Source organism: Strix aluco, chromosome 1 (assembly GCF_031877795.1).
Source record: "Strix aluco isolate bStrAlu1 chromosome 1, bStrAlu1.hap1, whole genome shotgun sequence".
NCBI classification, from domain to species: Eukaryota; Metazoa; Chordata; class Aves; order Strigiformes; family Strigidae; genus Strix; species Strix aluco.
Genome location: NC_133931.1, coordinates 149,402,491 through 149,430,115, shown reverse-complemented (window position 1 = coordinate 149,430,115; position 27,625 = coordinate 149,402,491). Strand labels below are relative to the sequence as shown.

Here is a 27,625-nt window from a genome sequence, read left to right as displayed (position 1 = left end):
CATAGCCACTTTTTCCAGATTAGTTACTGTAACTCTTCCCTTCTCAAAGTGGTCATTAATGAGAAGTGCAGGCTATGGCCAAAGATATCCTTCAAAAGGAAGTTCGGAATGTATCAGGATCAATGCAAAAAAACCCCACCACCTTTCTGCTATTTAACATGCATTGTCTACAAGTTACTTTTTCTGAAGCTTTAAGGAGGAAAAAAATAATTTTTCTTAAACTCTTTTTTGTAAAATGCAATTTATTAAGCAATAGCTCCATGTTGCTTTCCTACTTATCTTCTAAATCTAGTTTCCCATTTCTAGTCTAAAACAAACACAAAGCATACTAGGGCTGATGAATGTCAAATCTGATCATGGGGAAATGTTTACATTTATATATTGAATCAAGTACATGGCGCACGTGCACACACACACAAAATCACTGTAACATGTGAAACTTCACTTACAATTAGAGAAATACCAATATGCGCGGCAGGAGGGTGTGGGAAAACATAACATTTGCAGCACAGAAAAAAAGATGGCCAGTGAAAAAAAGGAATTTCACTGTCTAATTTATTAAAGTTGTTTGGAATGATAGGAATCAACTCAGTATTTTATTCTTAAATTAGCATACGAGCAATTAAAACAACAAGCAGCTAAATAATTTCCTTGGATATCCCAACACTGCTAAGAGAATTTAAAAATACGTTGGTTTTTTTCTGCTGCCAAACAGGATAGATAGCAGACAGAGACTGTCAGCCCAGAGTTTACTTTGGACAAAAAGAAAGGTTTATAGCAATTCTGTTTACCTGCATGCTTCACTGCTTTCACTGTTTTCTGTATTTCCCCCCAGCTGATTACTAGTTTTAGATCCGTTTTCCTGCTTTGGCTCCTGCTGATCTTCTGGCAGTAGCAGCAAGGCATTTCGTAGACAAATCGCTGCAAATTCCATACTGGCTACAGGTATTGCTGAGGACTGCCCATCACTTAAAGAGACACAGAAGTTAGCCAGTGAGTAGCAATCCTACTAAATTAAAAAATAAAAACAGAGCTCCAGAAAGATCTGAATGCAGAGAAAACTCTATCCTAAGAAAGTTAAATCATGTTTTAATATAACACATTTAATTTATGAAAACGTATGTATCTTGCTATTCTTATATATGGAAGGTACACCACAATGCCCAAATAGAGTGGGCAGATTCAACCACATAATAAGTTCTCTTGTTTTTCCTGACTTCACTTCCTGAAGTTTTATGGCAGAGCTACTAGATTCTTCCTGCACTTTTCTAAAGTGGATTACTGGAAATATGTACTTTTAAGTAAGAAAAAGAGGACAGATTTAACTAACTGGAAATATAAATCTGAGATAAATCAATTTTAAGCTTTAATGCCCTTCTTAGTTACAATGGCTACACAGTTAAGCCCTCTGCTGGCCATCATAAAGGAGGCATCCAAATGATGTTTAAGTAGGACTCCTCAAGCATTTTAGCATGCCTCTCTTCACTACATTGTTTATTTCAAAATGAACAGTTATTCCACGACAGTTTTAAAGCCTGCTGATAAGCAGACATGTATCTTTAACAAAGATATGACAACAAGATAAATAGCCTGTGGAAAACATACTTACTTATAAACAACATTCTGTATGGACTGGGATGCTAGGACTATCTTACGGTGGTAGCCTTGACCTACTATAGATTGCACAATTCCCTTTTTGCTGGGAAGACCTTTAGTCTCTTGTTCTGATGTCTAAAAGGAAAAAGAAAAACACCAAACAACATCACAAAATATCAAGGCTGTTAAATGAGAGCTTGACAAAAATAAGTGAAAGCTGGAAGACTTTGAACCCTGCTAAAGTGTAAGAATTACTAGTTTATATGAGTACAGTTTTAAATCTTAAGTACCATGAAAGATCAGGCACCTTCTATTGTCTTTGTGTTGCAGAGGGATTTTACTGCACACAGCGTAACCACAGATTAGTTCTGACAGCTTGTCTGATAGCCTACTGACCTAGTTTCTCCTCTGTTTTGAAAGCAAAAGAACAATGAACCAAGTCTTATTCAAAGAACTGCCAGGATATCTGAAAAGAAATCATATGATCAGCCAAATAATATTCAGAATTGGCACTGCAACGCTTCTGATCTTCTCTCTCTGCTTACACAGCATTCAAAACATTCTCTGAAAAAGCTGCTCTCAAACTGTTCCAGGGGGAACATGAAGCTGAACCATAACATATGCAAAGTTCCATTAAATTAACTTGTTTAACAGATTTTTGAGCATGCAGACATTCTGGGGGTTGAATGAACTTAAAGCACCCTAACTACCCATCCAATTATCTCTACACCATATTTACTGGGGTTTATTTGTTTGTTTTACCATGAGCCATCTTAACAACTTTGTTGGTAAGTAAAGTTCGTGATGAAGAGTCACAGTTGGAAGGAAAAACTCATGCTAAATCTGTATTTTAAATAGCTAACACTATTCCAAAAATTTATCAGAACCTATTGTGAAGAAGAATATTGACATTATAATGGTATTTACTGTCAAATATAAAAATACATACAATTAGTTTGGATATGAAGCACATATTTTGGAAAAGTTGTTAAAAAAACTGCAGGAAGGGAGTTATCTTCCATCTATATTTTATAAACTGAAACACTAAAGCGGGAGAAAATTAGTTTCAGTAAAATTACTTTTCTGTATGGTGTTCAGAGCATAGATATGAATCCATACTTAGATATCAAGGAATAGTATTGCAAATTGAGTTACAAGGTCAAATTAAACACACTATTGACTTCAGGGCCTCACTTATGTTGCAAATCTAACTTATAATTTAAAGACAATTCCCCTTTGCCTTTAATATTAAGGAGCATCCAAAGTTAATTTTTATCTTGTAAGATTATGAATTTGGGAAACAGTAAGCTGGTTTCGTGACCCAAATTCAAGCTCCCTGGTATATGACACAACATCACAACTGTAGGAGGAAGAAAGATAGGCTTCAGGAGCCTGGGACGATCTACTGCTTTGGCTAGTCTGTGGTAAATGAAGTGACCCATGAGAGCATCCCAGCTTTACTTTTTGCCACAAAACCTACACTAATCCTGTCCCCCATACCCAGCTTTCCACTGGAGATGATCAGCTGTGTCTTCTTTATGCGTGATTTGTAACCAGTAGGATAGACAGAGAAAATTGCAAAATCAGAAAGCTGTTCTTCCTGCACTTACTGTGCTTTATAAAACTCAGAACCATCTGACAAAATTTACAAATTTTGTATTTGGAAGGATTCAGATAGCGTGCAGTAAAAGAAGGCACAGAGGCCACTCAAAGAGGGAAAACAGAGAGAAATCGGGGACAGAAGAAAAAGAGTGAATATAGCTGTTTGTTCAATTAATCCCACCCACCTCAAGTGAAATGGGCATACTGTGGAAATAACTGCATGGGATCATGTAATTATAGACGACATCATCCTGCCCACACACAGGAGGAGCGAATTACAGTTAAACAGCACATCAAGTACAGTATCTCTTAATTTCACAGACGTACTATTTTGGTGCAGTTTTCTGTTCTACGAATGAACGATCATGTCCTCACCCCTCTGAATTTTAACATACAGGCTTATCCTAACAGACATGGATCAACAGGTTGAAACCAAGATGCCCCAGAGGACATGCAACACATCTGCTGTCAGCAGGTTTCCACAAACTTTGCTGGCAGAGGAACAACAAGTCTCAGCAGTTAAGGGATTCAGTTCCCCAGTGGCTGTGATCACGACAGCTTCGGGATGAAGAAGGCTGATCTCAGCTCCCTCAGCCTATGCCACTTTTAGGCTACCCACACTACAGTCTTACCCCTCTCAACCTCTAGCAGCAACTGAGTGAGAAAAGAATGAAATTTTAGATGAGTTTTGGCTGCATGGAGAGAAGGAAGATCATATGCAAAGATTTCAGTGGAAATAAGAGCATATCTTGTTATCTTCATCCATTTAGTCCTATAAAATGAGGCCACATCTTAATTTGGACAGTGGATTTACAGTAGACAGTAAAAAAAAAAGTTAAGGATTTTATATTACTTGTACATCAGGAAAGCTGTAAATACAGAATCACAGAATGGTTTGGGTTGGAAGGGACCTTAAAGACCATCTAGTTCCAACCCCCTGCCATGAGCAGGGACATCTCCCACTAGACCAGGTTGCTCAGAGCCCTGTCCAACCTGGCCTTGAACACTGCCAGGCAGGGGGCAGCCACAGCTTCTCTGGGAAACCTGTTCCAGTGTCTCACCACCCTCACAGTGAAGAATTTCTTCCTTGTATCTAAACCTACCCTCTTTCAGTTTAAAACCCCTCATCCTATCCCTACACGCCCTGATACAGAGTCCCTCCCCCATCTTTCCTGTAGGCCCCCTTTAGGCACTGAAAGGCCACTATAAGGTCTCCCTGGAGCCTTCTCTTCTCCAGGCTGAACAACCCAACTCTCTCAGCCTGTCCTCATAGGGGAAGTGTTCCAGCCCCCTGATCACCTTCGTCGCCTCCTCTGGACCTGCATGTGCAGGTCCATGTCCTGTAAATTAATTAATTAAGACCATCCCAGGAAGGAAGCTTCTCTTTAACCAAACACTTGTAGTCCTCTACAAGCGTCTTTGCATCTTTCAATAAAGTTCTACAACACAGTGCTGTATTTTGGTTTTAAATGAGTCTTCTAAACATCAGTCTAATCCAATAACCATATTCATTAAAACATCAAAAAAAAAAACAAAACAACCTGTCTGCTAAAACAGAAGGAACATACTTTCAGTCATACCTTTTACATCATAGTATCTAGCCCTGAAGTGGAGACAAAGGATCTCTACTGGATAGATGTATGTTTTCTCTTACTACTCCAGCTAGAATTTAAGGTAGAACCTCATTGTTTCAGTAGAGGTAATGCAATTCCTAGAGTCTAAATGTAAAAATCCAAGATGTCCCAGTCCAAAATTTTCCGAAAAACAACCTTTCCATGTCAAATTATCAGCAACAAAAGCTATCAAAGTTGTTTCTGTGCATCAAGCTCAAAGGGAGTATCAACCCTCCAAGAGCAGCCATAAAAACTTTCCTTCCTTGGATACTACACATGGTCACTGACTCCAATTTCACCTTGTTATTCCTGCAATCCAGGAACAGAAATCCTTGGAAGTACAGAATTTAGTAGAGACAAAAAATCTTGAGCAAGTTTAATTCTTCTGTTCACACAAAAAAGAATTACTTGTGGGTTGAGTTTTTGTTGATGTTTGTTCTCAGTATATACCATCTATTATTTTACATGGGGTTTATGTATCTTTAAATATACATAAACCCCAAGATTTTGCAATCAATGTGAAATGAGTGTGGAAAGCTGAGGCATCATAAAATATCCATAAATACTAAGTCAAACTATTAATGTTAGTATCTACATTTTAAGTAGAAAGCATTCACTAGAGAAAGAACATACTGCTTCCTGTTATGAAGTGATGCCTCATTAGTGAGCAATACAAGTTTCTTTCCAAATAATGTCTTTATGTTTATTTCTAAAATTATTTCAAGACAAAGTAAGGTAAACCATTAGATGATTTGGAGAAATCTAATGTGCTTCAAACCAATTCAGGATTACCCATTCAGATTGAGTTGGAATGCCAAAGGAGTGTGACAGTATATTGCCGAAACAAAACCAGGCTTAACCAGTCTCTCCAGCAAAACACTTGTAACTTTATAGAAGAGCAGCTCTAACAGCCACTTACGTGCTTTTGTTTCATCTCATGCCAATCTTTCTAATAGCTTACTCAAACTCCTCTAATTTTAGGAAAGTCAATTAAACACTGGGTCTCTAGACACTGTTTCTACAGTGGTTTTCCTCCACCTGCTCCAGCTGCAGATTAAACATGCAAACATACATATACACAAAAAAAACTAATCTGGATTTACACAGAGGTGTTGCAACATTAGGCCTTTAAAATGCATAGTTCAGCTCAAGGTATTATTTCTTCCTTTCTGTGATCACATTTATAACTACAATCAAAATAAGGAATTTGCAAATCTACTTACCCCTTTATTGGCAGCAATGCAGCATTCTGCTATTCTCAGCCAAAGACGAGGGTTTGAGTGATAAACCTGGACTGCCTCAATGAGGCATTCAAAGGCAGCTAAAGGCCTCCCAATATGCAAGAGCTGAATTCCACAATTGTAGAGCAACTCATACCGTTTGTTAGTCAGTAGCGTACACATGGGTCTCCCTGAAAATTTTTTACCTGCAGAAGAGGATTACATCATATTGGATGTGCAGCTCAGGAGAGCAGAAAGCATAACTCTGGGAGGAGGGAGGAAGCTGTGGGAAACACCCAAAAATCCCTTTCATTGCAGAAATTCACCAGCCTCCCTCTGTAAATAAATTCCTTCCCCAAAGCTGATACCAAAGACAGATTAACTGTATTCTTAATAAAGGTTGAAGTACATTAAACGCTAACCATTTATGTTCCTTGTCACTCAAGCTAAATGTCATATATTTATATTGAATCCCAGATTTGTGAGAATACACATCTTCGTTACTCATATAAATTCCAGAAGAAAACTACTTTGCTGTTAACAAGCATAAAACATTTGCTGTCTTCACACTGGTACCTAAGACTGCACTTAGGTACGGGGCCAGGGGAAGAATAGGAAAAACAGTAGAATGTGTGATAGTAACTAGATTTTAAAGTAGTTAAGAAATTATCACTTCATTGTGAAATCATTTATTGGGAAGAGAGAAAAACCTTAAGTATTATTAATCAAAGCAAGAAAACTTATTATAAAGTTTATTTTCTTGTCTTTTGTATGCTTAAAACAAAAGTAGATGGATAAAACTAACCATAAAACTAAACAATAGATCAACATTTCTCACACATGTCTTGGAATTGTTCAGTAAAAGAGTTTGAGAAATACACGACCTTCCAAATGCTAATTTAACAGTATTGCACTCCACATTTTCTGTATCTTCCAAGTTTTAAAAAAAAAAAAACAACCCCCAAACAAAAAACAAACACACCCCCTCCATCCTTCAGATCCTGATGATTCTACCTACTGTCACAGCAGGACTACAAGTAACATTTTTAATGATAATAGGTCACGAAAACTTCATTTTGTCATATCTCCCCGACTGATGGTCAAAGACTACAAACGAGAGAAGAAATTGCCCCAGCCCCATAGCACATCAAGGAAAACAGCAAAAAAACCCCCATATTTAATCATCATCTATTTCTGGCAACAGCAACTATACTCTGAAATCAAGTCACAATAAAAATTCTTACCCTCCTTATCCTGTCCTCTGCAGAGAGATGGAACAGGAATTTTGCTGATAATTACTGAAAGCTTCTATTCTCTTGTTTCTTGATTCACCCACCCCTCTTCCATCACCTTTTTTCACCTCTTAGAAGTCTTACCTGGATCCGAGCTGCCCGTTCCTAGCTGTGCACATGCATTATCGTTTTCTTGCAAGGCTTTTTTAAAGTAAAAAATTCCTAAATTGTGCTTTCCCATTGCAAAGTGGATGCAGCCAAGATTGTTCCAGAACATACACCTTAAGCATTCACCTGAGAGAACAGCAAAGGACCATTTTCATAAAGTGAAAAACATCACTGAGCCCCTAAAATGCTACCACCACTCTTCCCACGGGTCAGCATATTATGCTGGTTTATCTAACATGTTCTTCAGCAAGATGTTAATTGATTATGCAGTTATGTCCCTGCCTCATAAGCATTTTAATAATCTATATTTCTGTATACCATTCTAGTTCTCTTGGATAGTTCACCTGAAATGACCTATATATAAGCAGCCACAGACCTCCAGATTTTGTGCACCATATTCTAGAAGAGCCAGGTATAAAGCCAATCTGACAGTTTGCAAGTTGAAGTAAGTTCACCTGAAGGTTTTCACAGAACTTATCATGCAAGCACTTCCAGTTTTCTAACAGATGGCTCTTGTAAAATGGAAATTCTCAAATGATGTTACTTGCCTAAGTTTTATAAAATAAACAAATATGTCAACCTAAACATACAAGCAGGAAATGCACTCTCCTTCCTAACTATATCATGTTCAGGTAACACTGTAAGAAGTTCCTTCTAAATAAGGACAGAAAATTAAAACTTTTGACTTATCTGCTGGTAACTGAAGCTTTACAGGGTTACCATTGACAAAAAAGAAAAAAACCCCACACCCTAAAAATCCAGACAACCAAGAAACAGACCATTAACAAATTAACTAAACATTATTTTAATCATAATCTAGCAAGACTATTAAGTGAACATTCTACTGTGCAAAAAAGCCGGTGCAAAAGTTATATCAAAGTAAATCTTAAGTTAAAGATAACTTTAAGCATAAAAATGCTCAGAAAGGTAAGTTACAGTAAATTCTAAATTAAGTGTCAAAATATGTCAGAATAGGCATTATGACAAATATTTTGAATGTTTTCTATAAAACTTATTTAAGATAAGAAGTTTAAAAAAATTTACTCAGAGGGTCAACTCTGCAACTTCTATCACCCAATTGCAATCTGTGCAGCAGTATCTACTAGATGAAAGATCTTACAGCACAAAAAATTAAGAGTGCTATCACAAAACCAGCACTGAACACAGAAAAGAAATTCAGTAGTTTTACAGTACAAGTATTTTTTGAAATCCTAACTCTCTACTGCCACAAGTTTCCTCTCCATATTTTTCAACTGATGTTTTAAACAGTCAACTAAAATCTCAATATATTTAAATAACACCATATACAGTGAGTGTGTATATACACAGCATATATATTTATAGTATATAGATAACTTCTATATCTAAAAAATTACACACATTTATGTGCTGTTACATTTCTGTGCATGTCTACACATATATACTTTCTAGATAGAAAAGTAACTTAAAATGGCATACAACAGAAGTCAAACTCTAACACTTCATGAAACATTTGCATTTCCCCCACAATCATCCTTACAACTGCTATAGTCTCCTCTCCGAGTACAATCTGAAATCTCATTTCTAGACCTAGTAGGTTGCCTTTTGCTTCATGTCTTGATTTAGAGACACAAATTTGAGCCTTGCAAATACTACATTTACACCTTCACAAATATGTTTTCATAGACAAACACTGCATTGTCTGGAAGAACATTCAATGAAAAACAGAACAGTGTTACGAGCACAACAGGAAACATGAAAATATATCCAGCATATAAACCCATGACATTCAGGGCCTACTCCCTCAAGTAATCATTAATATGCTTAAAATTAATAGGACTAGTCGTTGATCTTATACTACACATTTAAGTACTTGCAGGATGAAGGTTTTCTATTTTACCTGTTTTCATGAAGCCTGGATGTTCAGCAATGTTTGCACTGTTTAAAAGTTTGACTGCTTTACGATAATTGCCCCTCAAATATTCAAAATTGCTCTTAAGAAAGAGAGAAGGAGCTGACTGTGAAGGAGAAAACAATAGTTAATTATCTCATGATTTCTACTGCTAGTGTTAAATCACTCCACAAACAGCTTGCCTCTGCTGCCATTTTAATATACATGGGCTTAGGCCCTCATACTTTCAAGAAGCAGCATTTCTTTTGTTGAGCCAATGATTAACACTTACCTCTTCTGAACTACAAAACTATGCATACTCTTTTTACTGCTCTAAAACCCAACATTATTCTAGAGAACTCTGTCATGGCAAAGGCTAAGTGCAGAGGATCTCCTTTTTGTTTAAGAGGATCTTTCTCCAACCTGTCTTCTAGTACACTCCTCCCCAAGTTTCCCTCCCTGCAGAGTTCAACAACCTCCTCCTGGGCTGTGATCTTCCTGGTCTGCCAACAGAGACCTCATGATCCAGAAGGATTTCTGTCAAACTAGCAGCTGTTGAGACTGGCAACAAAAGGGAAGTGCTCTCCTCCCATTCCCTGCTCCTCAGTTAATGTAGAATTTATCTGGGATGGTGGACGTAATTCTGAGTTGAGAACTCCTATATAAAAAAAGAAACTGCTTTCTAGCAAGAGGTAAGCTTCCAAAAAATTTCAACAAAAAGAAAAAGCCCAAAAAATTGTATCCCAGAATTGATCTTTTGTGAACTGGTTTAAACCACTGCCAACATCAGAAGTTTGTAATACCCTTAACATTTATAGTAGACTAAAACTTGCTTTGCACTGCTTAAATTATAAAGCAAACTGAATCTGTTTATTAACTGCTTATTATCTGTTTCAGTGTTATTTTGGTATCATTAACAATAAAGTGCATTTTTCTGAGCAACTGAGAACAGTGCCAATAAGAAAATTCTACTTTAATTATGCTTGCAGAAAAGATATTACCCAACTGACTACGTTATTTCAGACATCCATCCTCAATAAGACCTTTCTTTGTAAAGGAAGTCAGGAAATTCAGTTTTAAGATAGAAGACAGGTCTAGACTAGAAAAACAATAGCCTTAAGAATACTTACATTCCCAGCTGTATTCATAACAGACTTGATCTCCCTTTTGCATGCTTTTAGTGACTTCATCTGGATATAGGCTCTCACCTTATACTGTTAAAAAATTAAATTTGTTAAATAGAAAACAATAACTTGTGCAGGTTTGCAAGATGAACCGTATCTAGAGATTTATTACAGAATATTTTATATACATCTTAAAAATAGTTAGTAAAAAGCTGTTCAAAAAGTCTTCCTAAAAAAGAAATTCTATTCAGACTTTCAACAACTTACAGGCTTCGTATTTAGAGTAAGCAGATGCACATTTTGTTCAATGGTCAGCAGCTACTCCATATTCAAACACAGATATTAGCACTTAAAATGACAAGCTAAATAAAATAACCTAATCTTTTACTCCCAGACATGTATCTACTAAACTGAACATGCCAATAAGTGAATGATGATAGAGAAGCATTTTGTTTCTTCATATATTCTTCCACAGAATGGTACAGTGAAATAAACCTTCAGCTGATTTAGACTGTTGGAGGCCTAACAGATAAAGTCAGTGCAGCTAACTTAATTTTAAAAAAGCTAACATAATTTTAAAAAATTATGATAAACTGCAGGGACTGAAATAAGGGTTTTGTGTTGGGTCAGTTTTTTCTGTACATGGATCTTACAACAAGGAAGATCTAGATAAATTCATCCTTCTGTTTTACAACATGAAATTCAAGGAGAGACAGTATCATAATTCATGCTGAACTAGATTTGAAGCAGATGGCATTCGGTTTTAAGAAAAACTTAACTAATGTTCTTGTATAAATAATATGCAGACACTTACCTGATGTATCTTAGATTTAGCAACTTCTATTAAAGCTCCACTTTCAGCTTTTTGATTTGAGGAATCTTTATTTGTATTATTACCTGACTGAGTATCAAACAAATAAAGAGAATTAGTCACCTTTTTAATTCAGTTTACAGATTTTTTCATAAGCTATTTTTATCAATCTCACATGAAGGAAAAAAAATAAGTATTTAATAGTCAAAAAAATGCACATCCCACCAAACAACTTTATCGAAATTCACGAACAACTACACCAGTCCATGAAGAGCAGAATTCTCTATTCATATTAGTGCTATGCTATGTTGCTCTGCAGTTGAGGTATGTTAAGAGTTGTCTTACCCAGAAGGATGATATGCACATTCTAGTCTCTCTTTAATATTTCCTTCAGTAAAATGACTATATACTTAAAGTTAAAATGTTAATTACCTTAAGTGTGACATTCCATCAACAGGAAAAGACTGAAGTGTCCTCTTCACTTCCAAGCCACTACTCATTCTACTGATTTTTCCAAAGCACACATACAAAAGATTCCATTTGAAAGTATGTCTCATACTTTCAGACGCTATGTAACAAAGATGTTTGATTTCCCATACTATGGTATGCAATTGCAATTCCTCTCTGACACTGACTTCCCTTTCAAACTTAGGGTCTCCTATAGTCATAATCCAAGACAAACAAGGAAACCTGTGTATGTTTGACTCTGAAGACAACAGTTTTTCCAACTTAAAAAACAATTCTTAGCTCCTTAGAAGTAAGAGAAAAGGGTGAAAGAGAGGGAATAAGCAGCTTCTGTATACAATTAACTCAGTTATTAACATGTATAAGTTGCTGTCTGAATATACAGGTGATCTAACATAGTGTTATACTTTAAAATTATTTTAGAAGAGCAATTTTGGATTGAGATAAAGCATACTTCTGACAAAGACTTTGCGGCATTCATATGGTTTTAAGCTTACCTCATTTTTTCCATTCTTGCTGTTATTGTTGCCCTGTGAAATCATTTTTTCCAGAACAGCAAGCAGATGCAAGGCTTTCTCAGCTTGGTAAGTTAGCAGGTATAAGTCTACAAGCAAGAAGCACACAGCCTGGGCAAACTTCTCTTCTGTATGAAGCAAAGTAGCAAAAATTATTTTACACCTCTAATACCAATCCCTTCAAACATGACTGAAGAAAAAAAATTGACTATAAAGTGCATCTATGCAATATTATGAGAAAAATCAATATATTACATAAGAAAAAAGCCACAGACATCTACGCAATGTATATAAGCACATATACTAAAAAACAAAGGTGATTCATTCAAATAGCATCAGCATAAAAGCATAGACTAAGGACAGCTTAACAAGTATTTCGTGTTTATAGATTTTGAGAATTGGTTTAAGCACCAAAGATCCAGTGTCTAAATAGACAGATAGAGCCATATGCATATGCAGAATCCCACAGAACCTGAAAGGATTCTACACAAACACATTTCTGCTTGGCTGGTTTCACAGAGTAAGTCCCAAACAGGCATACTGAAAACTTGAAGGAATTGAAGAAGAGAAATGGTAGCATTTACTTAATTTACTGAGACACACACATACACCCCTCAGCCTTGTCACCTCTGAAGTTCAATGAGGATTATGAAGTTATTTCATACAAATATGGCAATTCCACTACACAGGGTGCCACAGCTCATAAAAGATGGAAACTTTATATTCTGATGAGCACATACCATTATCCATGACCTAATGCAAGTACTTAAAAATGTGAGTGCCCTGGCAAATACACACCCACCCATGAAGTTGTCTGATGACTCAAAATACCAGATTTTAAACAATTTGATTAGCTTTGACATCTTATTTACATAAATACCTTTTAAAGTTGTCAAAACCCCATTTTCAGTTTCATTATATTTGTCTGCTAAATGTCTCTGGAGTACCTTCCACTCAAATTCAATTGTTGTCCTTGATATAAGTAAAACATACTCTTCATTCCAAAACCTACCTACTGCTTTAGAACTGTATTAGGCAAATTACAAATCACAAACTGATAGTGAGAAAGAATGAATGATCTTTCTGTAGCTATTGCATGAACAAAACCCTTCTGTCTACATACCAAAAGGCTCTATAAATTGGTACAGCTTCTCCCCAACTGATATAGCTTCAGTATACTGACGCAGATGATACAAAATAACAGCTTGATTGTAGTACAACATACTATTTTCAACATCATCTAAACCATCCATTTCTTCAACAACAGAGTGAACCTGAAAAAAAATCCCACTTGTTTCATTAAACTTTCAATACCTATGATTTTAAAAAGTGTCAAATATTTTAAAAAATATTCCAAAGGTATTAATCCATCTAAAGATAGATCAGTAAGAGTTATAAGCTAATAAATGTTATTGTTGTTCCACATAAATCCAGCAAAAAATTTACAATGAAATAGAAAGCTGACAATTGTGTGGTAAAGTTACATTTCACTTTTTTTATTTCGCAAACTATTTCAGATTAAGGAACTTCCTATTGAAAGAACATAGCAGGTATTCCTATGGTTATAATCTCTAAAACTTTTCAGCTTCAGATCAATTTCAACAATAACTAAAACCATAAACCATAAAACCAGTTTCCTAAATGATTAAAGACTCAGGTTTACAAATAATGTTATTTCCTTATTCTTTTATTAAATCTAGGGGACAAGAGGCAGAAGTTTTATTCCTATTTCACTGGAAGATCTCACCACCATTAATAATACTCAAAATCAAGCACCATGTCAATATGTTTGCACTACCTGGTTCTTCAGCTGGTTGAGAGTTTGTCTCAAATTGTCTGTTGTAGTCTGGTTACTTTTACAGAACTCTGCAACAGCAGTATTCAAAGTTATTTTGTAGTCATCTTTGTTTATGTCTTGAAGGGTATTTAGGTGTTGTAAACAAGCATCATAGTTTCCAGCCTGGAAATTGCACACATATCAGAAACATGCATTAGAAGATACAAAGTTTAAATGAGCAAGCTACAAAGTTTTAATGAAAGCATCTTCTGTAAGTTTAGAGAGCAAAGGAGTATGTCTTTCATCACAGCAAGTGAAGCAAACTAAACGTCTACCCACATACTTCATTATTTATGCAGATTAATATGTATGAGAAGTAAGTCTAAAAGTTGCAGACATATACAAACTTCAAAGAGAATTTTGTGGAGGAAGGCTAAATGGAGTAGTCCATTATAAACAGATGTTTCCAAGAAAAGTGTTATTCTAATTTATCTTCATTGCATTATTTTGAGTTTCGAGATTCTTTCTTTCCTCAGTTTTCACACTCTTTCCCCATCACATGTACGTTGAGGGGCTGCAGTTGCATACGTAAATCCCAGCCCATCACTTTGTGTTCATTCTTCACGTCATCTGGAGAGACTGTGAGTTACAACTCAGTCTGTGGAAGTTGGCTTAAAACAGGTTGAAAAAAAGAGGGTGTCACTTTCCCAGTACAGGTTTAAATAACATTTTTACAAGTTTTAGCTGTTGAATGAAGTATTCAATCACCTACGTATGCCTAAACTGAAACTAGGACCCAAGCAGGATGCTCCTCTGAGGTGCGATTTAAACAAGAAATCCCTTTTGACCTTGGGAATAAGCAAGGACTTCAGAATGGCTCACCTGCTTTCAGTTTTAGTCTTTCCTGTGTTTGTGCAGGAGAAATTTAGTGGCATCGTAGAATGAAAGAGAACTCCAGACTCTTTCAATTATGTTAAGCCTAAATGATCCTTCACTCTCTGCTGTTCAATTCCTATACAGGAATAATCACCTTCACCTCTTCCATATGAAGGTTACTTCCAATCTGGTCAATCAGATAAGCAAATTCGTTTCCACCTCTGTCAACGCTTCACAATCAAAAGCTATGCTCTTGAGTATCACGATCGCTCTCCACTTCCTCCTCCTTTGTAAGTGCTGTTCCATGGAGCTTCTCCTGGGCTCCTGCCTAACTTCCTCTATTAAAGGAAGAATTACAACACAGAAAGGCTCTGTGGTCCTTCTGCTCTTCCTGAGAAAGTTGCCATTCTGCAGCTACTCTCAACAGAACCATCCCAGTTCCTTCAGTCTCCTGTGAAAGCACAGTTAGACAATTTACAGAGAGATGTAGCAGTACATTGACATGCTGTATTTCCACAACTCTCAAGTATCAACAGCATGGATTGCCTAGTGATCATGTCCATAAACAGAGGGACTTGCAACCCAACTGCTGGCAACCTCTTTAATTGAGATGGTTCATCTCCCAATGATTTTCTTCATGTGTTCACACTCAGAGCTTCTCTTCAATGGGAGTAGCTTTCAGATCACAGCAACAAGGTTTCCAACCATGCTTGGACTAAAAACCTTGAACCCTTAAATGCTCAGCTTATTTTATGATGTTTTTCCTCAGCTAACAGTCTTTTACTCCATTCTGCTAGACAGAATATAGAATACACTATACAATTTCACAGTAATTCTATCAAGACTGAAATTGGAAGTGCAATATGATAAGGCAGCATGCAAGGCAGTCCACAAAGCTATTTACAGCAACTCAGTAGCAAGCAAAATTGACAAAAAAAGGCACCAGATTAATTCTGCTCACATCTGTCACCACCTCACAACTCCATGAATTTAGCAAGTTCTTAAAGCAAGAAAAAAAAAACCAAAAGAGATAAACAAGATACAACTGGACCAGTATAGAACTAAAGATGAAGTAATCAACAGATCAAAAGTATTTAAGGCACGTAGATCTGTGGGCAAGGTGGAAAACAGACAACCCTTTCATGTGCCTTCCGTTCTCAGGATCAAATGCCAATAAGTAAAGTTATTGTAAAAGAGTAATTGAGCTAGAAAGCACTCAAGAAGACATCCGTGAACAACATCAGCTGTAGTCAGTTTAAGGACCATGTAACCATACGCCTCACGTAACAACATTCCAGACAAAATAAAAGTAATGAGTGAAACATACAGGCAGGAATCTCAAAAGACAGTATTTGAATTCTTCCCCTGATCTATTTAACACATCCAAAACTGAATTATGCAAGGCATTGTGGAGATAGAGAGACAACAATTAAAAGGAAAAGCAATTACACTTCCTGTCACTTTCCACACTAAATAAAATTAGGAGACAATACAAAGAAAGAAGTAAACAGAAAGACCTGGTAACTGAATTTTAACACACAAAAAATCTTCCACAAAACACAAAACAGGTAGTAAATACTGCCTGTAGGTATTATGTGTTGAAGAATATGTTTTAATGTAAAGTCACAAAACAGTATAAAATGCTTTTTGTGAAAGAATACAGCAAGATAATAAAACAAAAAAGGTTTGTTTGGTTGCTGTTTTTTAAATAAATGTAGTGCCTTTAAGCTCTTTAATACAGTATTTTTAGCTTGAAGCAATCAACTCTTCAGAGAGATCCTGCATTTCCAACACTGATACGGAATAGCAGCCTGCTACTTCAAATTAACTCATTATACAGCTTTTAAGGCTACTAAGTTTTGAGAATCAAGATTAAAGGTGCTCTTGCACACTTCATTAAAGCATCCTCTTCAGTCTTCTCACACCATAGCAGACAGAAGATGCATGCACTGGCTTTGTAACACAACTGTGCTACTTTTGATATAATATCCTGCTAATACATTTGCAACTGTACTAAGAAAACAGGAAAAATAATTATATAAGCTCATTTAGCAGTTAGGTGGTAAATCAGAAGTCTCAGAGTTTGACTGTCTTACCAGAAAAGCTTGTAATGCACTGCTTGACAGTTCCTTTTCCTGATCAGTAATCCCAGAAGTACCCACTCCTTCATGTTTCTCAGTACCTTGATCTGTAAAGTGGATAGAAGATTACAAGAAGGTTTGCAAATGTGATGACAGCTATTCAGCTTAAAAATGCTGTTTCAAGATCCTCCTGCCAGTACAAGTAACTTTCCAGATAACTGCAGCACCGTCTTCCTACTACACTAAAATATCTCAAGTTATCCTATACTTCTACTGAATTCCTCTCCATAAAATGGAAATATAATAATCCTACCTAAATTACTGTGCTCAACCAATAACCAAAGTCCTGCAAGTTAATTGACAATGTATACATTTTAGATTTATCTTTAAAACTGCAACTGCATACTAGGATTGTCTTTATTTGCACAAAAACTAGCAGTGAAGTCTACACATCATAAAATAAGTACCACACTGGGTTAGATGAAAAACCCATGCATCCTGTATGCTGCTTCCTAAACAGCAAGCAAGGAATGCTTTAGGGAACAACATAATAAACCAAGAGCAAAGACTGGAACTTCCACCCAGCTCCCTGCTTTAGAAGAATAAGTCTCCATAAATAAGAGACTGCAAGTGAACCATCGTTGTTAATAATCAATGATGGACCTGACATATTTTTAAAAACTCTCTACACTTTTGTACTCTTCAGTATACTCCATCAAAATGCTATCTAGTGATTATACTGCAAGACACGAGCAAATGCTGCCTATTCACTTTTTCAACCTCACTCCCAATCTTGCAGATCTTTCTTTGAATCATCTCTCTTCCGAGGTGAGCAGGAACAGTTTATTCTGCATCTTCCTCACATGTTTTTCCCAGAATTTTCTCCAGTTCTACTATATCCTTTTCCAGATTAAGACAAGCATGCAGCAATTATGATGGTGGTCCCTTTGAGCATTTATATAGCAATATAATAAGGTTTCAATTGTCTTTAGTTTCTTTTACAAAGAATTCCTAATGTTGTACCTTTCAGTCACTATTGAACACGTTTTTCAGAGTCTACCGAACCCTTTTGTCATCACGTAATTAACAATTCAGTGAAGTTGCATTAAAAACCAGTATAGACATTCCATGTTAAAGAAGCTGAAAAAACCCCACCAAACCTTTCCTTGTACTGAACACAGGCTACTGGAGGAAAAAAAAATTCAACCCAAACCACCACACAACCACCACACCAGACAGCTTATTTCTAGGAGCATTAACTCATATGCTAGAAGATGCAAACATCATTTAATGTTTGTGAAACAAAGACTTTATAAATGAGCAATGGTTGCCACTTTTGCAGAAAATTATTTCTTGAATTTTGCAGTGGAAGCTTTGTTCTAACCCACCTTTTCCTATCTTAATAGGCTAGGCAGGCTTTGTAAAGTCAATGTCTTCTTTCTCTTCCCTAGAATTCATAGATGTAATGCAAACTCTGCTAATTTTGTTTTACTTTGAACAAATGAAAACACTTATCTGTGAGCTCCACTGCAAAATCCATTCCTCATCATTACCAATATACCTGGATCATCTGCTACTGACTATGAAAATTTACAAATATAAGACAAACAACAAGGGGCAACCAAACCTCAGAAGACTCACCAATTAACATCCACAGTAGGAATAAAGCAAATTTAGTAATCTATTCATAGTTTGTGCTTGCTGCTGGGAAGATAGCGAGATCCCTTCCATTGCCTTATGCAATAACACATTTGAGCAAGAACTGTAAATATTTTGCTGTAATTCATCCTGCATCAAGATGCCAATGAAGTTGAGCCCTTAAAATCTCAACAATCTTACACCTGCAAGTTACAAAGTTACACTGTGATTTAGACAAAATACAAGCCTCAGCACTTTCAGTACTCTGGAGGGATGGATCCTCAGGGGACTACAAACTGCACACACCTGCAGTAACATCTGACTGTGCATAAGGCACTGATCAACCCCACTTGGCACCGCCTTTTCCTTGAAAGGAAGGAAAGAAAATTCAAACACAAAAACACTCAGAAAATTTTTGATGCACCAAGGTTTTCCGCAGCAGAAGAGGAAAGGAAGAAGCACCTCTCCTTCCAGCTAAATATAGACTAGATCTGATTCCTGCTCTAAATCTTGTGGTTGTACAACTGAACAGATCCAACAATCTCTAGAACAGCAGCGAATAAGGAAACACATCTTCCTTCAAACTTTCACACTAACAGTTACATTATCTGCTTTACTTGCTCAGCATGCCTTTCAGATTATGCTAGTAAAAGTAACCATAGTGTGGAGACTTGAGACTCTACAACTTTTGAAGCTGATAACGCTCGGTCTGGTCAAGAGGTTCCTCGCATACAGGGTTACCTAGCAGAGTGCCATCAACTACCGAGTGCATTACTGATTACTGCCATTGTATGCCAGTTCATGAAACCAGCACCTCAAACGAAGGTGGGCTTATGGAAGTCTGAATCCTGAAGTAAAATGTCTTAAGTGAAAGATAAACCAAAGAGACTGTTGTCTAAGTTTGTAAGTGTAATAAAAGCAACACTTACATAGCTGTTTGATATATTTCCTAGGGAAAAATCCAGACAGGTCTACAAATTTCACAAGGTCTCTAAGTCTGCCAGTACATCAAAAAAGCCAAAAAGAAACTGGGGACTACTTTCAGTAAAAACAGAGCTGTCCCTTCTCCTATAAAGTCAGTTTTATGGCTGTAATCCAATCAACTGCACCTGCTATGACTTGGTAAACAAAGCAGGTTTGCAAAACATAAACTGGAAGCTTATAGAGAAAGAATAAAACTGAAGTCCAACTGACATAGTTCACAGTATAGCTCTTTCCTTTGAAAAAACAAAACAACAAACTTTTGCTACTCTCTACACTTTTTGCCCAAACACACTTGAAACCTGTTAAAGAAATAAAGGTCCTTCTAATCTACTGTAATCCTGCCACTCTTGTTTAGTCCATGATCTACTGCTTCAGTTGATCTTTACTATTGAGAGATCTCACACGGAGTCTGGTGCAAGATACTGAAGAGAATCCGCCAATTCCACTTAAATGGGGGAAGAAAAAAAAGCATTCTTGCTCTCTTGGCTGCAAATGGTGATCAAGTGCTTGCAAATAAAATTATTATTTCCATATTTCTTGAGGCATTTGAAAAATGAAACAGGTAGGTGCATTGTTCCCTGGCAAAACGTACAGCGTTGCCACTTGCTCACTCAGATCTAGTGATCTTCAGCATTCTTGCACAGCATGTGGTGTGGGTAACACACAACACGCCAGTCACTACCGACATGCTCCTCTCCACACACAAGCTACAATTATCAGCTGAAATACAAGTGACAGGACTCGATTTACCTCTGTAAATTATATTTACACATGGACCTGTTTAACTTTTCATTCTGTCCAACTTTCACAAGTACAGAGCAACTCTAAAACTAATACTTGTCAGGCTAGCGATGAGGGGCAAAAGGGGCAACCTGGAGAAGGGTGTAAAAATCAGCTGCTCAGATTTTGATCTGGAGGAAGCTGCTGCACTGAGTTTGAAGTTAAAGGAGCAGGAAATTATCTTCCTAGTTACCAATCCTGGGGCTGAGCAGCAGAAACACTATGTCACAGAGGCTTGTTTGCTTTGCACAAGCAGGCAGTTGTTCCTACTGGAGAAGTTACATCCTGGTGGACTGCAGAACTTCAGAAAAACTGGCTCTATGAGAGGAGAACAAGGAAAAGCTGAGACTGCCACCTGAAAAGAAAGACTGCTCTCCTCATCAGCTTATGTGCTGCCACAGCACATAAACAATAAGAAGCTATATCTCCTACATACACATACCCAAAGACACCTGGAGAATGACTGCAATCATTACCCTTCTCACACCTGTTCTCTATCTCCGAGGTCTGCTGCTCCTGAGCTCTCTTGTTTCTAGGCCCTGTAAATTACATCTTGCATGAACTCTGCTGTTGACACCAGAGCATCTCTGGAATTATTTTTTATTTCCAAACTCTACAGGGAGGGCGATAATCTATTCCTTGGAAGGGGAGGAATCTATCACGAGTCTTGCTCCAAAAGCATTTTGAAGGGTATGAAGACCAGCCAGACCGTTCAGCCTTCACAAGCTAATGACAGTTTGTGGCACCAAGACTACATTTTTCTATGAAGCATTGCACTACTAGTATAAACATTATAGATTTCAGTGCCGTACAATAAAAAGCAAACACTTCTCAGCGGAAAGTTATTTCTAACTAACTGCTGTGAACAAGTATAGTGTGTAGAATACCTTGCCATAGCTCATGTTTTTGATTCATTTGGGCATATGCTTTTCTTTTAAGAAAGTACAAACTGAAAAGTTCCTTCCGAGAACAACAGTAACAAGAATATGAAAAACTCAATGCCATTTTTTTTTCTTGAAGGAGATGCTTACAGTGCTTATAAATACAGGATAGTTTAGTACACATCATTCAGTACAGTACACTAATTTTTCCCACAATCTTTTTCAGATACTGAAATTCATATTTAGTATTCAGAGAAAAAATGCTTATGGTGATTTTAAATAATGCTCCCACCACGTAAAACCAACTGAAAAAAAAGAACACAAGCAGATCCCTTTGGCTTTTCTCCACAGCACCCTCTTCCCCATCCCCACTGAGCTGCCATCTGAGGGAAGGGCCTTTCCTGCAAAGAGGACTTCTTGCTTGAAGGGAGATGGACAAGACAGTAGCTTATCAATGTTAATGAGTTACACAGCAACTACACTTGAGATTTGTTTAGAGTGTTTACCAGAGGATGATTTATTTTTTAATCTCTATGATTTCTCTCTAGTCTCTTTTCAGGCCCAGGTTTAGGAAAGACTGATCCCCTGAAACCAAAGCGGCAACTCAGAGGGAATCAGACTGAACTCCAGAGATTAAGTAGCAACACATTTCCCCAGCACCTTCCGAATGCCTCGGTTTAACAAATTAACCCTGAAGCTCAACTTCTGTAGCGGGTATTTAGCTCTAGGAGACACCCACCCCCACCAATACGTCCATAACTCCCTCCCCACCGAGCCCTTCCAGGCCAGGAGGGTGCAACAGCTCAGCCCCCCTCGCGGAGGGCACGGAGAGCCCCGTTCCCATACGCCCCCGCCTTAACCCGCCCGGCCACAGGCCCACCGGCGGGGGACCTCGTCGGCGCTTCACACCGGCTACACCGGCCGCCGGCGGCCCGCAGTCCTGCCGCCGGGGGGGACTACTTCCTCGGCGGAAGGAAACAGCACAGAGAAGAACGAGTAGCCGTTTCTTCTTCCGCCCGGGACGTACCGGCACTCACCGCCCCCCAACGGGAGTGGTATCCCTCCGCAGCAGGCGGCCCAGGCCCGAGGCGGGCACGGCGGGCCCCGGCGGCTTCCCTCGCACTCACCCGCCGCCTTGTCCGCCGCCATCTCCCCTGCCGCGCGGTGCGGCCGCGCAGTCAGAGCGCGCCGATAGGGCCGGGGCTCTCCGCGCTGTGCTAAGCGCTGACCGCAACGCCGCCAACCGGCCGCTGTCCCCCGGGACTACTTCGCCGCCACCGCCGCCCTCCGCGCGCCGAGCCCGCCCCGCTGACTGCGCCACTCGCTCCTATTCGCCCGCCGCTTCCGGGTTCCCGGCCGCCTCGCGACGTCCGGCCGTTGCCGGGGGACCGCGCATCTGACGTCAGGACGCCGCAGAGCTTCCCGCCGGGGGGGGGGGGGGGGGGGGGGGGAGGAGGAGCGCATGCGCGTTGCGCTCCGCCCCGCCCCGGGGGGCCGTGGAGCGGCGGGAACCATGTTGTCGCCTGTCGGCGGGCCCCGGGGCAGCGGGGCGCGGGGGAGCGGACTGGGGGAAGGGCGTGGGCCCTTTGTGTGTCGCTGCTTTCCGGTTCTTCCGCGGCACTAAAGCGGTTGGCAAGCGCCGGCCGCTGTCTTGAACGTATTTTTTCTTTCCTGCCCGGTTGAGACGTGCCGGATCCCCTCCAGAGCAGCCAGGGCCGGTAGCGGTGACCCGGGGGCTTCCTTCGGGTGTCACCAGCTGGTGACGAGGAAACCTTCGAAATACTCGCTAGTTTATGTGGATTATCAGCCTGACTACCTTAAGTGTTGTTGAGGTGCTCATCACCATAGTGATTAACGGCGAAAAGGTGCCCCCGTGCCCGCACCCCGAATTCCTCTGCAGGTGCATGTCAGAGCACCGGCTCAGCCCCTCCGGAGAGCCGAGGAAGCCCAGTTTCACGCAGTCTGCGCTGGGGGGCACAGTAACCCTCATCGGACTGAAGACTCCAATTAGCATTTGTTACTGGTGTCATTATCTTTGTCATTAAAGTACCAGACGTGGGTTGAATTACATTGGTAGCATCATAAATATTTAAGATTTTTAAATGTTCACAATGGGGTTCCTGTAAGACACCGCTTCCATAATTTTGCCATCTGTTAATATGGGAACACTCTCATATTACTGCTTCAGATGTGGTTCTCCAAGACTTCCCCCCCCCTCCTCATTTATTCCTGTTAAACATTGATTTGTTTTTCTCCTTGTGACAAGTCAGTGTGGATCCACCCAATACTGATTAACAGATTCTGCATTACATGATTTTGACCTTGTTGCCAGGTGGACATTTGTCAAGAAAGACCAGATCTGAGGATGAAATTTGTCCTCGGGAAGTCAATGGCAAAAGTGATTTAATGGAAGCAGGATGTCTCCCTGTGGTAGGCCTCCAGCTGCCGTGTTTTCCCTACCTCTACTGTCGGGCACCTCAGAGAGGTAAGATTTGTAAGGAAAGGTGATCCTTTGTTTAACGGAGGGATACAGTTGGAAACAAAGAAACACACTTTTAGACACACCAGCTCTGAACACCTTGAAACCATCACAGCTTTTAATGAGCCAGGCCCTGCAAAATGAAAGATTCTGGAAACACTACTTCAGGAATTTCAAGAGCAGGATGATTATTTTGTAACTGAAATTCTGAATATTCCAAATTATGTTTAATGACTTCCATTAATCACCGCTTCTCCAATTCCTCTTCACTGAATTCTGATCTTCAGACTTGCTTTTTTATATATAGGAGAGAATCCTGCAATCTTTATTCATAAGTATCTTATTCCAAGTCTCTGAATTTGTTGTATCTTGTAAGAAATAGCTGCTGGCCCAGATCATTAGGCCATATCTGTATTAGAGAATATCTGCCAATAAAGTCCTTCTAATGTGTATTTATTTACTAGTGTAATTATTTATGCATGCATGCATTTTATTTAGTTATATGTGTATTTATACACACACACATATATATGTGTAAAACCCGTGCTGTTTTAGTAAGCAATAGACCCTATAAAGGCAAAAGCACTGTACCACTAGTGTAACTGCATATTCTGACTTTTATCAAAAGCAGAAAGTCACCAAAAATCCACCCCGAGTGACAGAGCAAGAATGTCTAACGTGGCCCTGATGTGAACGTACGCTCCCCCTCTCTCAGGCTCGGTACAGTGTTTATCTCCAGTATCTAAGCAGCAGCCTGCTTGTTCCGGAGCGTGCCGCATCAAGATGGGCACCTTGGTCAATCTACTATTCCCTGCTGTAGCTTTTTTTTAACAACCTTGTCAAAGCTCATTCAGCTTCAAGTATGGCAGCCCTGGTATCCAGCTTCTCGTCCCTTCTACACCATGACATCCAGAGCACAGTCACAGGAGTTTGCTTGACCCATCATGCTATGATTTTACCGCAGGGCTTGTTTACCTGAGGGGTACTTACAGCAATCTTTGATATATCTTTCAGCATTGTTTTGCCATATTTGTGGCTTTTAGTTCCAACATAATTCTTTTTTTCTATTTCTAAGGGATGGACAAGGCAATCTTTGTCAGCTGGCCTTTTTTTCTTTTTTCAGTGTGGATGATTTAAAAAAGCAACTTAACACAAATAAAATCAGGTATTTCCCCCCCTTATTAATTATCAAATCTTAATTGCTTATGTTTGTGAAGTGTACTGAAGGAAGGGAAGAGATACCTGCCCTTTATTACAGTTCAAGCACACTGTCATGCAATCAAAAACGTTGACATTTTTCCTTCCAAAATATTGCGATAGCATCACTACCTCTCTCTAAGGACAGAGGAGAGAGTGTCTTGACTACATATATGTCTAATTTGCATTCTGCCTGAGGTATAACTCACCAAGTGAGCAGATCACAGAAAGGGTCTCTGGTCTCAGTAAGACAGGTACGCCATCTGCTGTGGAAGATGCAGAATGAAATCAAATACCATTTGAGTGAATAAAAAAAGTGTGTGAAAAAACCACTTCTCCTAAAATAGTACCTCTCCTGGAGTTCTGGTTTTTCAGGGAAGAAATTACCACAATTCAGGCCTTTAGTCCAAAACTTAGTTTGAAAAAACAAACATGGTACTGAGATGGGCAGATTTTTCTAGGTCTCTTTTGCCCATTTCTAGGCTAAATCAAAAGAAGCCAAAAGGAGCCAACTGTATTTTATAATGTGCGAGGGGAGGGGGGTAGGTGTCAGGAGGAATAAGGCATTTCTGCTCACACAGAGAGAGTAGTCCCAGCATCTCATTCCTCCCCCGTACAGCACCTTCCGTTAGTTGACTAGAATTACATAAAAGTAGGCCGGGGTTTCCTCTCTAATTTTGGCCTGACAAAGCAAATTTTTCAAGGCTCTTTTTTAAAAGTTTTTGCAGACTCAAAACCAGCACGACAACAATCTCCTACCCAGCCTTGCAGCAGCAGATGTAGATGAACTCTGCACTGATCATACGAACAAGACCTAGCTAGTAGAGGAGAAAATCGGGATTTGCAACATCCCCAATCACTCTCAGACTATGGAAGAGAAAAAGAGTATGGCCAGCTCCAAAGAGCTGTGAAAGTTACAACTCTTTTGCCAGATACAACAGTATGGAAATCTCAGCAGCACTTCGTTTTCCTAGCAAATTTCAAAATACAAATAATTTAATACTTTCTCTGCTAATAGGGCTTCCTACCCCTTGCCACTCTAAAGTTTAAAAGCTTGTAACCCCTAGGTGGCACTATACAATAACGTAAAGCGTGTTTAAGTACTATTTTCCCCCTACAGATGGAGTTATTTTAAAATGTAAACTAGTGTAAATTTGAGTGTGTTGAATGCAGCTCTTAGTCTCAGCTTGGTAATCCTCTTTTTCTGAATTTGTCTCTCAAAGTCAATAAAATATACTGCTGTGAATCTCATTTAAATACAGTATTTTTGCTTTCAGAGCGCTATGGAATATAATTTCCTGGAGAATTATGGTGCATCACAAACTGTTCCAGTATTTGTTCTGTCTGTGAGCAGTGAATAAACCAGCCCAGGCTGTGTTTACTTTAGCAATTCACAGGGAGCAGCAGGAGTAGATTGGCAGCCATAAACAGCTGGTGCTGAGGCTCCTCACATCTCCAGTATATTCTCACACGGAGGTTATTCTGCATCAGGTGGGAAATGGCCCAGTATCACCCATCTCCATTACACATTTTGAAACTCCCTGAAGTAAAGCTATCTCACAAAACTTCCTCAAGCACAGGACTTCTAGGAAGCAGCAAGTTCCCCTTTCACCTGTCTCATGCAGGTATGTTTCACACCACCCTCCACTGTCTACATAAAAACTTCCCAGGCAGAAGGAAGCCCTCCAGTTTTTCTCACTCCTGCAGTTTCTGAGTGCCACCGTTTTACTTGTTTCAGATCCTGCTCTTCACTTTGATGCTGAAACTTGCATTGCTTGGTGACACAGGGGAGGAACATTAGCCTTCACCCTGCAGCCACAGTAGCAGTGCAGGAAAATACCTTGAGTAAGGCCTTCTTACACCTTGATTTCACGGCCAAAAAAGAGAGGCAGAATATCTTTCTGACAGCGTTTACCGCTGTGACAGCTTTGCTCACAGTCAAACAGAGATGCTGAGCCTGGGAAACAAGCTTAGACAGACAGGATCTCATCAACACCAGGATGTGGAGAGAACAAGCGGGTGCAAAACTGAGAGCAGGGGAGTACCACTGAGAAACATAGAGAACAATGGAGCATAAAGGATTTAGAGGAATCATGCCACAATATCCTCAACAAATTTCGATGATTCCCCTTTTTGAAAAGAGGTGCTTATCTTTTCCTCACATTATAGTACCTGATAACTCATTCATGGCATCATTTACCTCCCCCTTCCCTCATTCTAGAGCTGCCCTGATTTTGCTTGCATATGGTATTATTATGTATTTTCCCTCCATCTGGCTCTCATAATAGCACCACTATCTTTTTCTGTTAATGGGTTTAAGTCCAGGGATCACCCAAACTGTGCCATGTAAGGTTTCCCTAGGATATGTAACAAAAAATGGTTTTAGATCATCTTTGTCATTTTTCCCTTCTGGTGTCATCCAGAAGAAATTTGCACACCCAGTTACAGAATCACAGAATCATTCAGGTTGGAAAAGACCCTTGGGATCATCGAGTCCAACCATCATCCCTACTCTACAAAGTTCTCCCCTACACCATATCCCCCAACATCTCATCTAAATGACCCTTAAACACATCCAAGGATGGTGACTCCACCCCCTCCCCGGGCAGCCCATTCCACTGACCACTCTTTCTGTGAAAAATTTTTTCCTAATGTCCAGTCTAAACCTCCCCTGTTGCAGTCTAAAGCCATTCCCTCTTGTTCTATTGCTAATTAC

General features: G+C 39.1%; 1 protein-coding gene across 4 annotated transcripts in view; it reads right to left on the bottom strand.

The window, feature by feature from the left end:
* The window catches only part of CNOT10 (CCR4-NOT transcription complex subunit 10), a 35,631-nt gene extending 13,026 nt beyond the window's left edge, over window positions 1-22,605 (bottom strand). For 2 of the 4 annotated variants that reach the window (XM_074839480.1, XM_074839487.1), the window contains exons 1-12: window positions 22,361-22,603; window positions 16,966-17,057; window positions 14,015-14,176; window positions 13,340-13,490; window positions 12,199-12,344; window positions 11,240-11,326; window positions 10,432-10,515; window positions 9,311-9,428; window positions 7,408-7,557; window positions 6,035-6,237; window positions 1,610-1,731; window positions 792-968 (exon numbers count right to left, since the gene is read on the bottom strand). In XM_074839480.1, coding sequence (XP_074695581.1) covers window positions 792-968; window positions 1,610-1,731; window positions 6,035-6,237; window positions 7,408-7,557; window positions 9,311-9,428; window positions 10,432-10,515; window positions 11,240-11,326; window positions 12,199-12,344; window positions 13,340-13,490; window positions 14,015-14,176; window positions 16,966-17,057; window positions 22,361-22,382 — 1,514 coding nt within the window. In that variant the 5' untranslated portion in view covers window positions 22,383-22,603. Of the gene's footprint in view, window positions 1-791; window positions 969-1,609; window positions 1,732-6,034; window positions 6,238-7,407; window positions 7,558-9,310; window positions 9,429-10,431; window positions 10,516-11,239; window positions 11,327-12,198; window positions 12,345-13,339; window positions 13,491-14,014; window positions 14,177-16,965; window positions 17,058-22,360 lie in introns of all 4 variants that reach the window. The other 2 variants (XM_074839472.1, XM_074839463.1) reach the window with 2 other exon arrangements.
* Between the last annotated feature and the right edge of the window lie 5,020 nt (window positions 22,606-27,625).